Genomic DNA, 17,711 nt, shown 5'->3' with positions numbered 1-17,711 from the left:
AGTTCCGTTTTACTCCCCTGTTTGTACTACATCTTTCGACTTTGGGCATTTTGTGGTGTTTAGGGACAGAAAATAATTGATTTAGTCCTGTTTCATCGGGAATTAAGTTAGCAGAAAAGGGTATGCTATCGACATTTGTAAAGCTGAAAAACATTCCCGAGAAGAATTTCAAGTTGTCAGTGTATGCTGTTGTCGATTAAAACATCGTGTGGTACTGATGGGTAAACCGGAACCATGCGTCTTTGGTATTGCCAATATGCTTTTGGATACATATTGGCAAAAATGGCCGACTTCCGTAGCATTATGCTTTGATGATCGGAAGAGACCATCCAATCACAGCCCCCGAATTCCCCCACAAGTCCATCAGAATAGCTATCAGATACCTGTATTTTGTAAGGAAACGTATAATCTTGCTTTTTCGTTTCTTGCAAACTGTCATTCTGATAACAAAGAACCTTTGAATCAATAATTCAACTCAAATTAGTCAAGTTTTATTTTTGGGCCTTATTCCCACTTTTGTTAACCAGTTTTGGAGAATGACTCATATGCAAGCACGCGCGCACATACACACACCAACGTTGACTACTAAGACTATGTTTGCTCCAAAGCCACAACAACAGCAATAGCAGATAATTTGAAGTCGTTTATTTTCACAGAAAAACTGTGCACAGCTTACAATACGACACAGCAGATGGACTGGTTCTGAAGCAGTCGAATCTGAAATGTTGTTCTCTATATTAAGAGCGTCTACTTCTCTTTGTTTCCTATATATGTTGACAATAGTGCTCTGCCTCATTTGGTTACAATTTAAACCCCAGTCACAATTTTTAGTTCCGGTGCACACATTTGTGGTACAGTCGAACCTGCCCCAGCGACACCCTCTTGATAATGCCAAAAAGAAAAATATGTCTGTTTCCGGTAACATCGCCAAAAAAAATAGGGTCGGTCGGTCAATTTTTATTTATTTAAAAAAAAAAAAATTTTTATTATTCTTTTTAACCTATTTTTTAAGTTTTGTTAACGTCTTTTTACGGGTTTTTTTTCCCCCCGGCGTCATTGGCCGCCATGGGTTTTTTTGCGTGACGACGGAAACGGGAGGTAAGTCTCTTCGATTGTGAAGTCTCATCGACCGATTACCTCCCGTTTTTTGTGTGTGTGTGTGTGCGCGAAAAAAACCTTTAGGGTCAGCGCTTAAAAATAGGGTCGGTCGGGTTACCGGAAATACCCATATTTTTCTTTTTGGCCTAACGACTACCTGTCCCAGCGACACCCTCTTGATAACGACTACCTGTCCCAGCGACACCCTCTTGATAACGACTACCTGCCCCAGCGACACCCTCTTGATAACGACTATACCTGCCCCAGCGACACCCTCTTGATAACAACTACCTGCCCCAGCGACACCCTCTTGATAACGACTACCTGCCCCAGCGACACCCTCTTGATAACGACTACCTGCCCCAGCGACACCCTCTTGATAACGACTATACCTGCCCCAGCGACACCCTCTTGATAACGACTACCTGCCCCAGCGACACCCTCTTGATAACGACTATACCTGCCCCAGTGACACCCTCTTGATAACGACTATACCTGCCCCAGCGACACCCTCTTCATAACGACTACCTGCCCCAGCGACACCCTCTTGATAACGACTACCTGCCCCAGCGACACCCTCTTGATAACGACTACCTGCCCCAGCGACACCCTCTTGATAACGACTACCTGTCCCAGCGACACCCTCTTGATAACGACTACCTGTCCCAGCGACACCCTCTTGATAACGACTATACCTGCCCCAGCAACACCCTCTTAATAACGACTATACCTGCCCCAGCGACACCCTCTTGATAACGACTATACCTGCCCCAGCGACATCCTCTTGATAACGACTACCTGCCCCAGCGACACCCTCTTGATAACGACTACCTGCCCCAGCGACACCCTCTTGATAACGACTATACCTGTCCCAGCGACATCCTCTTGATAACGACTATACCTGCCCCAGCGACACCCTCTTGATAACGACTACCTGCCCCAGCGACACCCTCTTGATAACAACTACCTGCCCCAGCGACACCCTCTTGATAACGACTACCTGCCCCAGCGACACCCTCTTGATAACGACTACCTGCCCCAGCGACACCCTCTTGATAACGACTACCTGCCCCAGTGACACCCTCTCGATAACGACTACCTGTCCCAGCGACACCCTCTTGATAACGACTACCTGTCCCAGCGACACCCTCTTGATAACGACTATACCTGCCCCAGCAACACCCTCTTGATAACGACTACCTGCCCCAGCGACACCCTCTTGATAACGACTACCTGCCCCAGCGACACCCTCTTAATAACGACTATACCTGCCCCAGCGACACCCTCTTGATAACGACTATACCTGCCCCAGCGACATCCTCTTGATAACGACTACCTGCCCCAGCGACACCCTCTTGATAACGACTACCTGCCCCAGCGACACCCTCTTGATAACGACTACCTGCCCCAGCGACACCCTCTTGATAACGACTACCTGCCCCAGCGACACCCTCTTGATAACGACTACCTGCCCCAGCGACACCCTCTTGATAACAACTACCTGCCCCAGCGACACCCTCTTGATAACAACTACCTGCCCCAGCGACACCCTCTTGATAACAACTACCTGCCCCAGTGACACCCTCTTGATAACAACTACCTGCCCCAGCGACACCCTCTTGATAACGACTACCTGCTCATTAAGACCACTCCAAAGGATCCACGACGAAGTTCTTTCCTATAACAACCACCTTTCCACAACAGCCACCTGTCCATAAGGACCTTTTTTGGTTGGTCCTTTGGTTGGTCCTTTGGATGGTGGTTACAGATAGATCTGACTGTACCTTGCACATGTATAGAGTCCATTTGCTGAAGAAGAAAATGACAAAATGTCAGTCCTCCTGACATATTTCAGCTTTCTTTCTTTATTTGGTGTTTAACGTCGTTTTCAACCACAAAGGTTATATCGCGACGGGGAAAGAGGGGATAGATAGAGCCACTTGTCAATTGTTTCTTGTTCACAAAAGGCCTAATCAAAAATTTGCTCCAGGGGCTTGCAACGTAGTACAATATATGACCTTACTGGGAGAATGCAAGTTTCCAGTACAAAGGACTTAACATTTCTTACATACTGCTTGACTAAACACTTTACAAAAATTGACTATATTCTATACAAGAAACACTTAACAAGGGTAAAAGGAGAAACAGAATCCGTTAGTCGCCTCTTACGACATGCTGGGGCACATCGGTAAATTCTTCCCCCTAACCCGCGGGGGGTACATATTTCAGCTTCTTCAATCACATTTCTGACACCTCTCAGGGCTGGAGAAGGAAATGTCCGTCAGTCCAGACAATACCTGTCGGGTTCTTTCAGGTTTCAATCACCAGTCCAGACAATACCTGTCGGGTTCTTTGAAGTTTCAATCACAATTCTGGCACCTTTATGAGTTGGTGAACAAAATCCATGTTGGTGAGCAACAAGTCGTCAATACTGATCACAGTTTTCAGTTGATTTGCTCACGTTGCTAATAGTAGTAGAAGGGCCATCAAAATGTTATGAAGAAAATGCCGGTCGATTTGTGATTACTAGCACACTTACGACAAAAAGCTGAAAAGAAAATGTCGACATTCCAGTCTGAAATCTAGTCCTACTTATTCCCAGTTTTTAATTCTTCGGTGGAGTACCAGCGTTCACACCTTGACCTAACTTCAGCAGCTAAAGAGAAATGTCAAAACTCCAGTACTAATTCTACTCCTCCAAATTCCCACTTTTTAGTTCTTTGGTCGGGATCCAGTGATACCAGCGTTCACACCCTGACTTAACTTTAGCATCTGAAGAGAAAATGTTGACACTCCGGTCCTAATTCTAGTCCTACTAATTCGTACTTTTCAGTTCTTCGGTTGGGTTCCAGCGTTCACACCTTGACATAACTTCTGCAGCCGAAGAGAAAATGTCAACACTCCAGTCCAAATTCTAGTCCTATTAATTCATACTTTTCAGTTCTTCGGTTGGGTACCAGCGTTCACACCTTGACTTAACTTGACCACGTCGTCCATTCCTTTCAAGCTCTGTCGTTCTGCCGGCCGGTTGTTAAGGGAACCAAGCAGCTTGGGGTTCTTGTCCAACATCTCCTGGGGGATGTGCATCTGCAGGGTCTGGAAGTACTGCACAATCTTCTTGACCTGAGCTGGGTCCAGCTTGTAGTCCATGGCGATCTTCTCCGGGCTGTTCTGCCTGGGGTCCAGGTGGTGTTGGGATATGAACCCCAGGACTTGTCGGAGAGAGGCGCGGCCTTCCGGGATCCTCTCCGGCTCGGGGAATCCATACTCCGCTGGGGTGTTCTTGTTGCGGTCTTCGGGTAGGGATCTGTCTGACTTTGCCTTGATCTGTTATCGAGAGAAAACAAGAAGTTTTGCTTCAATAAAAGTAGGCACAATCGCAGACTGCAAATCAATGGAAATCAGTTCATTCAGGCAAAAAAGGACCACTTCATGCTTTAAAATAATGAGAAAATTTAGATTAAATTTGTTTGAGCATAGCAATTCTAAGCTTGGCATAACAGCGTAGCAATTTGTGGTGCACTAGACAGAATATTTTTTTTACCTCATGGTTGTCGCCGACGGAATCAACTTTGACCTGTTTCAGGAAATCATCTAGCTGGACATGCTTCTTCTTCTGCTCTTCAAGGAACTCTGGATGTTCTGGAAACATAAGGAGAAATAGCTTGAAACAGCATGACAAAACTAGCCACAAGCACCTAAGCACCCTGCCCGCCTGCCTTGACTCACAAACAAGAAGGGCAAAGCCCATACGACTCACATGCTTGACCTTGACCTTGACATGACCTTGACCTTCAGGGTCAAGGTCAAATAACTAAACCTAGCAATGACATACACTAAGAACTGCTTTACACATTTTTCCTACCAAAATACATGTGACCATGACAAGGTCAAGGTCATCCAAGGTCATGCAACACAAAGCTGTTAATTCAAGACATAGGCAGTACAATGGTGCTTATTGGCTCTTTCTACCATGAGATATGGTCACTTTTAGTGGTTCACTACCTTATTTTGGTCACATTTCATCAGGGTCAAAGTGACCTTGACCTTGATCATATGTGACCAAATGTGTCTCATGATGAAAGCATAACATGTGCCCCACATAATTTTTAAATTTGAAACAGTTATCTTCAATAGTTCAGGGTCAAGGTCACTTCAAAATATGTATACAATCCAACTTTGAAGAGCTCCTGTGACCTTGACCTTGAAGCAAGGTAAACCAAACTGGTATCAAAAGATGGGGCTTACTTTGCCCTATATATCATATATAGGTGAGGTATTCAATCTCAAAAACTTCAGAGAAAATGGGAAAAATGTGAAAAATAGCTGTTTTTTAGGCAACATTTATGGCCCCTGTGACCTTGACCTTGAAGCAAGGTCAAGATGCTATGTATGTTTTTTGGGGCCTTGTCATCATACACCATCTTGCCAAATTTGGTACTGATAGACTGAATAGTGTCCAAGAAATATCCAACGTTAAAGTTTTCCGGACGGACGACTCGGGTGAGTACATAGACTCACTTTTGCTTCGCATGTGAGTCAAAAAGGGGTTAACTATAACTACTGTACGAGTGCCCTGTGATTGCCAACTAAACCGGTTGTCCTAGAATTATGATAATTCTTCTTATTTTTCTTCTGCAGTCATTGGCTGAAGCTCACGTGTACACTCATGTTTTTTGCACGAGTTGGTTTTTACTTGTATGACCGTTTGGGCAGCCATACGCCGTTTTCGGGGGAAGCATGCTGGGTGTTTTTGTGTTTTTATAACCCACTGAACTCTGACATGGATTACAGGATCTTTTCCGTGCGCACTTGGTCTTGTGCTTGCGTGTAACAGTAACACACGAAGGGGGATAGGGCATTAGCAGGTTTGCACATAAGTTGACCTGGGAGATCGGAAAAATCTCCACACTTAACCCACAAGGCGCGGCCGGGATTTGAACCCACACCTTCAGCTTGGGAGGCCGACGTCTTATCCACTAGGCCACTGTGTCCATTATTCTAACAATTAAATCAGACACAAAAAATACTGAAAGTAGACCAATCATCACGCAAGTCAATACAAAACATACCTGTATCTGAAACAGTTTCATGTCTGTTAAAATAATGACATCCTTTCTTAACAGGAAGTTTAAAAAAAAAAGCCTCATTTGAAATTTTTGCCGGGACAGAAACACTCTCTCTCACAGGCACTCACACACAAAAATCACCTGGACATAAAAAAGAGTAAAAAAAAAGAAAGTTAAGAAGACGCATCAACAAAAATCTCCAAATGCATGATCGAACTAAAAACTGTTACTTAACTCAAATTTGAATAATGTGTCTGTTCTTCCCAAACTGTTCAAGCTAAAAGGAAACAACTATAGGTACAGTGGAACGCCCCTTTTATGAGTTCCCCTTTTTTCTTGACAGGTGGCGTTTCAGATGTTAAATTCTGTTCATATGCCTCTTTTAAGACGTCCTCCTTTTCAATACCTGATTTTCTCAGATACTTAGAAGTCTTGAAGTTAAAGCTTGTCAGAGTTTTCACCCTTTCACAAGTTTTGAATTCCCGTTTCTTTCTTTTCTTTATTTGATGTTTAACGTCGTTTTCAACCACGAAGGTTATATCACGACGGGGAAAGGGGGGAGATGGGATAGAGCCACTTGTCAATTGTTTCTTGTTCACAAAAGCACTAATCAAAAATTTGCTCCAGGGGCTTGCAACGTAGTACAATATATTACCTTACTGGGAGAATGCAAGTTTCCAGTACAAAGGACTTAACATTTCTTACATACTGCTTGACTAAAATCTTTACAAAAATTGACTATATTCTATGCAAGAAACACTTAACAAGGGTAAAAGGAGAAACAGAATCCGTTAGTCGCCTCTTACGACATGCTGGGGAGCATCGGGTAAATTCTTCCCCCTAACCCGGGGGGGGGGGGTCCCATTTCTTCTGTCAGGTTAAAAAATATATGAAGCAATAACTTTCAAGTAATTTCTTCAAATCTCTAGCAATTTACAAATGCTATATATTACTTTTTAATATCCGTCACCCAGCTGAGACATTCATACATGTACAGGCGGGATCATACCATGAATCTATTCTTTGAAAGAAACCGTATTATTTTGTTTAACTTTAAGAGAGTAATGTGTTTATGTCAAATTGCTCTGCTGACATTTATGCTTCTTTCTCTTGTCTTATAGATTTTCTCTTACTTTCTAAATCACTTACAAATGTTTTTGTGGGCGGAGTATGCACTTACACTTGCCCTTCTGGTGACATTTTGAATTTGATCATACACCACATCCAAGTGATGTTCATCTACTGTATATTAATATCCAGACGGAGTCTATAAATTTAAAATGTAATACAACCAAGAAATAAGTTTTTGCATTACATATTTCATTGAAATGAAAAGAAAGGAATTAAAATTTAATTGCCAGAAAATTTAAACGGGTCAAAATTTAAGTGTTGTCTTCCTTGAGTTATTTGCGTCAACTGCTTATCGACTGACCACTTTTTCATTTCTTCGGCAATTCAGGAACTTTCACATTTTATCACATATAAGTAAGATTTCTCATCAAAACCAATATTTTAGTACTAGACTACTATACAGTGAAACTCCATTTTTAAGACCAAAACAAATCTGAGAAAATCAGGTCTGAAAAAGGAGGATCGAGTCTTAAAATGGAGGTAAATTTACAGAATGAACAATCTGAAAAAGCAAGGTCTTGAAAGAGGGGAAGGCGGGGGGGGGGGGGGGGGGGGGGGGGTTCCACTGTACTGTATTTAACTAGTATAGTATACTAGTTTTTGTGTACTACATGTATCTATAATGTTGTTCAGTCTACCTTTCATTATAATTTCTAGGTTCCTTTACAGCCTTATAAATTACTAAAATAAATGTAGCTTATTTATTCAAATTGTCATTCTTTTTAATAAATATTAAATTCTCAGTCTCAGGCAAGATGAGCAGAGGTAACAGCATTTAAATGACAGAGTTTTTGCTAGTACAAAAGTAGTAGTATAGTGGAACAACCCTTTTGCGACCACCAATTTAAGACCTGGCTTTTCAGATTTGTCGAGGTCTTAAAAGGGGGGTTCTACTGTAGTAAAGCCTTGGAACTTAGTAACCATCAGTTATCATAGGAGTTGGAACTTAGTAACCATCAGTTATCATAGGAGTTGGAACTTAGTAACCATCAGTTATCATAGGAGTTGGAACTTAGTAACCATCAGTTATCATAGGAGTTGGAACTTAGTAACCATCAGTTATCATAGGAGTTGGAACTTAGTAACCATCAGTTATCATAAGAGTTGGAACTTTAAGTAACCATCAGTTATCATAGGAGTTGGAACTTAGTAACCATCAGTTATCATAGGAGTTGGAACTTAGTAACCATCAGTTATTGGAACTTAGTAACCATCAGTTATCATAGGAGTTGGAACTTAGTAACCATCAGTTATCATAGGAGTTGGAACTTAGTAACCATCAGTTATCATAGGAGTTGGAACTTAGTAACCATCAGTTATCATAAGAGTTGGAACTTTAAGTAACCATCAGTTATCATAGGAGTTGGAACTTAGTAACCATCAGTTATCATAGGAGTTGGAACTTAGTAACCATCAGTTATCATAGGAGTTGGAACTTAGTAACCATCAGTTATCATAGGAGTTGGAACTTAGTAACCATCAGTTATCATAGGAGTTGGAACTTAGTAACCATCAGTTATCATAGGAGTTGGAACTTAGTAACCATCAGTTATCATAGGAGTTGGAACTTAGTAACCATCAGTTATCATAGGAGTTGGAACTTAGTAACCATCAGTTATCATAAGAGTTGGAACTTTAAGTAACCATCAGTTATCATAGGAGTTGGAACTTAGTAACCATCAGTTATCATAGGAGTTGGAACTTAGTAACCATCAGTTATCATAGGAGTTGGAACTTAGTAACCATCAGTTATCATAGGAGTTGGAACTTAGTAACCATCAGTTATCATAGGAGTTGGAACTTAGTAACCATCAGTTATCATAGGAGTTGGAACTTAGTAACCATCAGTTATCATAGGAGTTGGAACTTAGTAACCATCAGTTATCATAGGAGTTGGAACTTAGTAACCATCAGTTATCATTGGAGTTGGAACTTAGTAACCATCAGTTATCATAGGAGTTGGAACTTAGTAACCATCAGTTATCATAGGAGTTGGAACTTAGTAACCATCAGTTATCATAGGAGTTGGAACTTAGTAACCATCAGTTATAGGAGTTGGAACTTAGTAACCATGCATGAGTTGTTATAGGAGTTGGAACTTAGTAACCATGCATGAGTTATCATAGGAGCTGGAACTTATACAGTAACCATCAGTTAACATAGGAGTTGGAACTTAGTAACCATCAGTTATCATAAGAGTTGGAACTTAGTAACCATCAGTTATCATAAGAGTTGTCAGTGAATAGCCATGAATCAAGGTCTGTGGCTGACTTCACAATTCATGCGTGCATCACGAGTTGTCACCCATAGAGAGCAAAAAAGCAGCCTGTGCATGACTGTCAGAGGGAGCATCTCGTTACTCCCCCGTAACGTTACTCCCCCGTATCGTTACTCCCCCGTATCGTTACTAACCCTAACCCTAAGGGGGAGTAACGAGCCGGGGGAGTAACGAGCTGATCCCCTGTCAGATACTCTGTCCAAAAACAGTATTTAGGTTTTGCTTGTTTGCACACCTCAGGTGACTAAAGTCCCCCCCCCCCCCCCCCCCCCCAATTTAAGACCTCTAAACAATCACCCTACACACTGAACACGCATGTTCCCAATCTCCCAATGTAGCCCTGCATATTAAGGTTTGTCAAATTGCTTTCTTTCTTTCTTTCTTTCTTTATTTGGTGTTTAACGTCGTTTTCAACCGTTCAAGGTTATATCGCGACGGGGAAAGGGGGTAGATGGGATAAAGCCCCTTGTTAATTGTTTCTTGTTCACAAAAGCACTAATCAAAAAATTGCTCCAGGGGCTTGCAACGTAGTACAATATATGACCTTACTGGGAGAATGCAAGTTTCCAGTACAAAGGACTTAACATTTCTTACATACTGCTTGACTAAAATCTTTACAAACATTGACTATATTCTATACAAGAAACACTTAACAAGGGTAAAAGGAGAAGAATCCGTTAGTCGCCTCTTAATAGGACATGCTGGGGAGCATCGGGTAAATTCTTCCCCCTAACCCGCGGGGGATGTCAAATTGCTGAATACATTTTAAAATGTTTACTCTTCTTTAAGTTTGTGATGCCACTTCAATTAAGACTATTTCTGGAGGTAACTCGTAAACCCAATGTTCATCTTCAGAATAAGTTCGTAATCGTAAAACATACCTCTTGGCTGGAAAAGCAAGATATGTGACAATATACACACGTCGGCATGTCTTTTAACTTTCGCTGGAGGTATCCCACGAACGCTATATATCAGGGGGGTGTTTCCGGGGTGGAAGGTGTATTAGGGGAAGTTTCTTCGTTCAGATTGCACCAGATTGCTCCTTGTTTTTATCAATATTTTCGGGGGGGGGGGGGGGGGGGGCAGCTCCCGGACTCCCCTGGGAGGTTCGAACGCTTCGCGCCTTCAATTAAACGTCGAATTGTCCCTAATTTTGTTTTGACCCCTACCTGACCCCTAAAAATGATGTGATCCACCCCTCAGTATATACTGACCTCTACTCGAGGTGTGTTCTTGCCTTTAACACATGATACAGAAGCAATCTTTGTTGCCAAACTGTAGTCAAAGTTTGGCGTGGAAGTTCACCACAATTTGGGAACACTACTAATTTTAACATGGTGGGTGTCCACTAACTCTTCGATTTTTTATCAAACGCCACCCTAGGCCGCTGTGTTGGGGTGGAAATTCCGAGTCTACAGGATAATTCTTGCGCAAGTAGATGACGTCAAGATCAATTGAAGTCAATGCATTGTGATGCCATCCATCCCCTCTCTAGAGATTTTCTCTTGCGCGTGGCGTGCATGTTTGTCACAGTGCACATGTGTAATATTGTGTGTGTGTGTGTGTAAGGAAGAGAGAGAAGAAAAAGGGAGAAGGGAGACGGAGTGTGTGTGTGTTTTTACATGTGCGTGCGAGTGTGTTTTGTGTGCATGAGTGTTGTGCGAGTGTGTGTGTGTATATATATGCTTGTGTGTGTAAGAGAGAGAGTGAGACAGAGAGAGAGAGCGTGTATGTGCATGTGTGTGTAAGAGAGAGAGAGAGAGAGAGAGAGAGAGAGAGAGAGAGAGAGAGAGAGAGAGAGAGAGAGAGAGAGAGAAAGAGAGAGAAAAAGAGAGAGAAAAAGAGAGAGAAAGAGTTTCTTTTTTGATCAAACTCCATCCAAGGCCCCTGTGTTGGGGTGAAAATTATGAGTCTACAGCAGGATGCTGAGGAAGTAGAAGGTGTTTTGACATCAATCTATTGTGACGTCATCCCCTCTCTGGGGTTTCGCTCGCGCACGTGTCGTGTGTGCATGTTTGTGTGCACATGTGTTATTGTGTGCACTGTCATCAGTCTTTCTGGGGTCTTTACGCATGTGTGTTGTGTGTGTGAGTGTGTGTATGTTTGTGCATGTGTTAGAGAGAGAGAGAGAGAGAGAGAGAGAGAGAGAGAGAGAGAGAGAGAGAGAGAGAGAGAGAGAGAGAGAGAGAGAGAGAGAGAGAGAGAATGACAATTCTTTATTTTACGAGGGTAATAATAATAATAATGCAAACTTTTATAGCGCTATTCTAGAAAAATGTCTACTCTTAGCGCTTTACAATACATACATCGACCAAGCATACTATACACGCACAGGCAAAGAAACCGACCAAACATAACCAACAAACTATACATGCACAGGCAAAGAAAGCGACCAAACATACAATACACGCACAGCCAAGATAACGACCAAACATAAACAAACATACTATGACCAAACATAACCAACATACTATACGCGCGCAGGCAAAGAGAACAATCAGCACATGTAATAATTACTGACAACTAATAATGCAGGCATACAATGACAGTCCAATACACAGCCTAAACACAAGAACCACAGTAGGCTTCTATATAAAAACGTGTCAACGGTACTATTTACACACACACACACAGTGCTGACACAAAGCGCAGAAAATATATATACACGTTATTTTAGGCGCTAGGTAGGGGGTGAGGTGGGGCGGGATGGGGTGGGTGGGGAGATGCTGGGGGGAAATCACTTGTGCTGAAAGAGGTGTGTTTTGAGATTTGTCTTGAATGTAGTGAGAGAATCTGTGTGTCTGAGAGGCAGTGGTAATCTATTCCAGGTCACAGGGGCTTGATAGGCGAAGCACCTCTCGCCACATGTTTTTGTTTGCACTGTGGGGAGTCGGAAGAGTCGAGTGTCGGCGGAGGAGCGAAGCTGACAAGAGGGGGTGTAGAGATTGAGGAGTTCTGACAAGTATTCTGGGGTAACAGAATAAGCATTGGAATACTTTTTTGCATCTGGCCCTCGCCCTAAAGAGGGACTAAATCTACTATAATAACTACTACTACATACTTACATAATTAGTGAAACAGTATAAGTTTATGTACATAAGCGCATTATATGAAACATTGTAGTTTATAAATGTTCATGACAAGGTGCAAAGCAAAAATTTGGAAGTCAAATAGAGTCAGAATACTATGCAATAGTACATCAACTCTGCAAGACAATGGATATTATGCAGAACATCATAATTTCGTGAACAAAACAATAATAATTAAGTAGATGTGCAACGCCAAGGCACTGCATACCCCAGCGAAAGACAAACCTCTCTCTCTCTCTCTCTCTCTCTCTCTCTCTCTCTCTGAAACACACACACACACGAACACACACACACACACCCAAGTTACACACGTACACACATACACACTCACTCACACACACTTCACTGTACACACAAAACACACCTCCATACGCACATATAGACAGACGGACATACACACCTTTACAAACACACATACACTTACGCACACGCACAAACCAACCCACCCACTCTCTCTCTTTATCTCTTATACAAACAGACACACACCCACACAAACACACACACATGTACATACGCACGCATGTACACACGCACACACCCACAGACACACATTGACTCACACAAATCTCATACACACAATACACACACTCATACGCACATACACGGTTGGCCTAGTGGTAAGGCGTCCGCCCCGTGATCGGGAGGTCGTGGGTTAGAACCCAGGCCGGGTCATACTTATAAGACTTTAAAATTGGCAATCTAGTGGGTGCTCCGCCTGGCGGCTGGCATTATGGGGTTAGTGCATGCTAGGACTGGTTGGTCCGGTGTCAGAATAATGTGACTGGGTGAGACATGAAGCCTGTGCTGCGACTTCTGCCTTTTGTGTGGCGCACGTTATATCTCAAAGCAGCACCGCCCTGATAATTATGGAAACAAACAAACAAATACGCACATAGACAGACGGACACACACACCTTTACAAACAAACACATATACACACTCATACACACACAAACATACACACAAACTCATGCACACACACATTCACACACACACTCCGGTTGGTCCGGTGTCAGAATAATGTGACTGGGTGAGACATGAAGCCTGTGCTGCGACTTCTGTCGTGTGTGTGGCGCACGTTATATGTCAAAGCAGCACCGCCCTGATATGGCCCTTCGTGGTCGGCTGGGCGTTAAGCAAACAAACAAACAAACACCCACACACACACACACACTGTACATACGCACGCACACACACACACACACACACACATTGACTGACACAAATCTCATACACACATAACACACACTTATACGCACATAGACCGGCACGGTTGGCCTGGTGGTAAGGCGTCCGCCCCGTGATCGGGAGGTCGTGGGTTCGAACCCCGGCCGGGTCATACCTAAGACTTTAAAATTGGCAATCTAGTGGCTGCTCCGCCTGGCGTCTGGCATTATGGGGTTAGTGCTAGGACTGGTTGGTCCGGTGTCAGAATAATCATAATGTGAGGGTAGTGTGCTTTAGTAATACTACTTTTAGTGCTCTTTTATGTAATCTGCTAAGTGGTTTTAAGGAATTTTAAGGAGAGAGAGAGAGAGAGAGAGAGAGAGAGAGAGAGAGAGAGAGAGAGAGAGAGAGAGAGAGAGAGAGAGAGAGAGAGAGAGAGAGAAATTTAGTGTGTGAGTGTATGTGACACATTGGTGCACATCTGTACCCACACACAAATGTACACACAGTTACAGTTACACACACAGAAACACGCAGTCTAGTCATACACACAGACATGCTTTACTGTCTGATAAAGGATAAACTTAGTTTGAAAGTACCTCCCAAAAAAGGGAGAAAAAAAAATCATAGGACTACGTACACGTATCTCCTTGCCATCAAGATACCTCTGTTGTACTTGTAGCTTGAAAAATTGTTTTACAACCACCACCACACAACCCTTGGGTCCTGCTAATTACCATCAACTACCGTCAACTGCCGTTACGGAACTACCGTCAACTTTTTGTGTGTCTTGAACTTCAAGTCTTTTTTTTCCCTAAATGCAGGTGGCTGAGTTCGAAACTTGCGAAGGTAGAGGAATCGCCATTTGGGGCGATAAGCACGGGATTTTTGTGATTCACGAAGTAGAAGTGGATGACTAGGCTGATTTTGATCTCACTGGAGCGGCATCATTTGTCTTGCTGTCCGGGCTGACAACTAGTGTGAGCGACAAGAAGAAGAAGAAGACTGTGAGCGACGCTGGGATTTTTAAATTAGTAATTAGCAGGACCCAATCGCACGGCTCGCCCGAAAAAATCTCGTGCTCGCTCCCGCCTTGTCATCCACTTCTACTTCGTGAATCACAAAAATCCCGTGCTTATCGCCCCAAATGGCGATTCCGCTACCTTCGCAAGTTTCGAACTCAGCCACCTGCATTTAGGGAAAAAAAAGAAGTTCAAGACACACAAAAAGTTGACGGTAGTTCCGCAACGGCTGTTGACAGTAATTAGCAGGACCGCAACACTTCACCCACCACGACCCCCGCCCTTACCTATGTCAGTATGTGTAAACAACAGTGACTTTGAAAGGTATTTAATCTTCGACTCATCAACATGCAGAAACCCCGTCCCTTTCTTTTTTAAAAGACAAATCAAACCTCGCGCGATGTTATCAAACGCAGCAGCTGTGGAAGGGTGCCGAGGCGCTGGATGCGGCTTCTCGGCGTCCATTACCTTCCGAGCGCGATTGTCCACGTTGAAGTTCTTCACGGGCCGAAAGGCCTTCGAGGCTGCTTTACCCATACTATCTCCCTTCAACTGTTGCAGTCAGTGATGATGCATAAATTTGTCGAAAGAGAAACTTAGGTCGAATCAAAGTCGGCGACCATAATTTTATAACATGCGCTTACGCTTAGAGTACTTTCCCTTTGACCCGGACACCTTTTGTTGTTTTCGATAAGAGAAAGTCAGGTTGTCTCCCTTCTCCTGTCTCGGATTTATTTTGAGATTTGTGTCTCGGCTAAACCAAGACTCGCGGAGATTTTGAGAAGATCTGATAGTGATACATATGTTCTGGAAATTTGTCACGGAACTTGAACCACACACACACCACCCACACATTTTCATAAGACAGAAAAACTAGACAAAGTATGTGCATTACAAATGTCAGGTAAATTTAAAGGCCAAACAAAAATATATGTTAGTTTAGGGTAACGTGACCAAAAACAATAGGGTCGGCTTTTAAATTTTGTAAATTTTGTTTTTGTTTTAAAAAGATGTAGTCAAGTTTAAAGAAGGTTACTTCCCTTAGTCTTGGTATGGTTCGCAAAATTTGCCAAAAGTTGATTTTTCTTTTAGAAATAAAAAAACGTTTTAGGGTCGGCGGGAAAAAACAGGGTCGGTCGGGTTCCCCCAAACCAACATATATTTTTGTTTGGCCTAATAGGCTTTTGGCTGCACTCACAAACACATCAAGTTCAATCATCAGGATTATACAGGAAACAAAAACCATGTTATTTGAGAAAATTCAGTTCCACTGTACTTAAAGTTATTTCAAGGTCTCGATCACTTCCTAGAGTTTTCAGTCTTGCCTCAGGCACCTATCCATTTTAAAAATGACCAAGTTTGATTTACCTATAGCCTGCAAGGAGTCAAAAACTGTAAAGCGCATAGTGCTTTTAGTTATGCGCTATAGAAATCTCCTTAATAAATAAATAATAAATAAATTGTTTTTACGAATTAATTTTCGTCATTGTCTGGAGGTGATTGTAAGGCTTCTTTTTAAGCCTACTGTCTATATGATACTTACCGAGACAGTACTATTCTTGCACATTATCTATTATAGGCCGAAAAAATTGGACAAAACGCTGCGTGGGTACAATTATCTCCCATAACCATGCGCCACCGTGGATCCCAAGCACTGTCTGAGTGCTTCCCCCTTACAGGATGTAGGTGGCGCGTCCTCTTTCTTTATGAGCTGCAGACCCTCAAAAAGCCCATAACATATCAAGAGGGGAGGCGGGAGGGAAACTCTAATAGTACTGTCTCGGTAAGTATCATATAGACAGTAGGCTTAAAAAGAAGCCTTACAGTCAATATAACACTTACCTCGACAGTACTATTCTTGCACAGAATACCAGAGTGGTGTGAGGGTGATATGTAGAGTATTAAACTCCTTAATCAAAATCACTTAAATCCAAGGATTAAGATACCCAGGCAATTTTCGAACAGTACTACCGTAAAAGAAAATATACCCAAGAAAAATACCTTAGACTGACGTGACCATGCTGGCAACCACTGCTTTGGCAATGCCATACGACTGGTCAAGCCTGAGACTGGAAAAGTCTCGCATATAGTGGTTAATAAACGTGGCTGGAGTCTTCCAGAACGCGACCGCCATTATGCTTTGGAGCGAGGCACCCCGCACGTGCGCCAACGAGGAGCCGATAGCCCGAATCTCGTGTGCCCTGATGTCAGGGACCACATCCACTTGAGCATGAACATAAGCCTGTTTGATAAGCAAGGTCAGCCAACGAGCTAAAGTTTGTCTAGAAATATCCGATTGGTACTTCGGATTAAGCGAGACAAACAGTGACCGCTTAGAAGACCGAAAGCTACGTGTTCTATCCAGGTACACTCTAAGGGCACGTACTGGGCAGAGGAAGCGATCAGGGTCATCATGTTCAAGAGTGGGAGCCAAGGCTTGAATGACTACTGGTTTGGACAACTCCGAGGCATTCTGATTCTTGGCTCGAAAGTCTGGTAGGAAAGCCAACGTCACCTGATGTGTGGTGAACTCAATGTCAAATTCCAGGCCACTCAAAGCTTGAATACCACTGAGTCTACGGCAAGTGGCTAAAGCGATGAGGAACACAGTCTTAAAAGTCAGGAACTTGATACTAATGCCTGCCAGGGGTTCAAACTCCTTGCTACGCAGGAGTTTGAGAACCAGGAAGACATCCCACTTGGGAAATGAAACCCGAGGTTTAGACACCGCTGCATTGCTAATACCCGAAAGGACATTAGCGATGAGGGAGGAACTGATCAAGTGTTCAGGTCTGCGACCAGTAGCAGCCGCAATCGTGGAAGTGATGGCAGATTTGTATCCAAGAAGAGTCTTAGA

The 17,711-nt window shown here is 43.0% G+C and overlaps 1 protein-coding gene across 1 annotated transcript; it reads right to left on the bottom strand.

Moving 5' to 3' along the window:
• Positions 1-469: 469 nt before the first annotated feature.
• LOC138961523 (protein NDUFAF4 homolog) lies at positions 470-16,349 on the bottom strand. The gene is made up of 3 exons (XM_070333183.1): positions 15,247-16,349; positions 4,643-4,740; positions 470-4,425 (listed from the first exon to the last, which is right to left on the bottom strand). Exons 1-3 carry the CDS (start codon positions 15,389-15,391, stop codon positions 4,036-4,038), a joined length of 633 nt encoding a protein of 210 aa, XP_070189284.1. The 5' UTR covers positions 15,392-16,349; the 3' UTR covers positions 470-4,035.
• Positions 16,350-17,711: the final 1,362 nt, after the last annotated feature.

The sequence above is a fragment of the Littorina saxatilis genome, linkage group LG3 (genome assembly GCF_037325665.1).
Source record: "Littorina saxatilis isolate snail1 linkage group LG3, US_GU_Lsax_2.0, whole genome shotgun sequence".
Classification (NCBI taxonomy): Eukaryota; Metazoa; Mollusca; class Gastropoda; order Littorinimorpha; family Littorinidae; genus Littorina; species Littorina saxatilis.
This window is presented reverse-complemented; position numbering and strand designations above follow the sequence as displayed.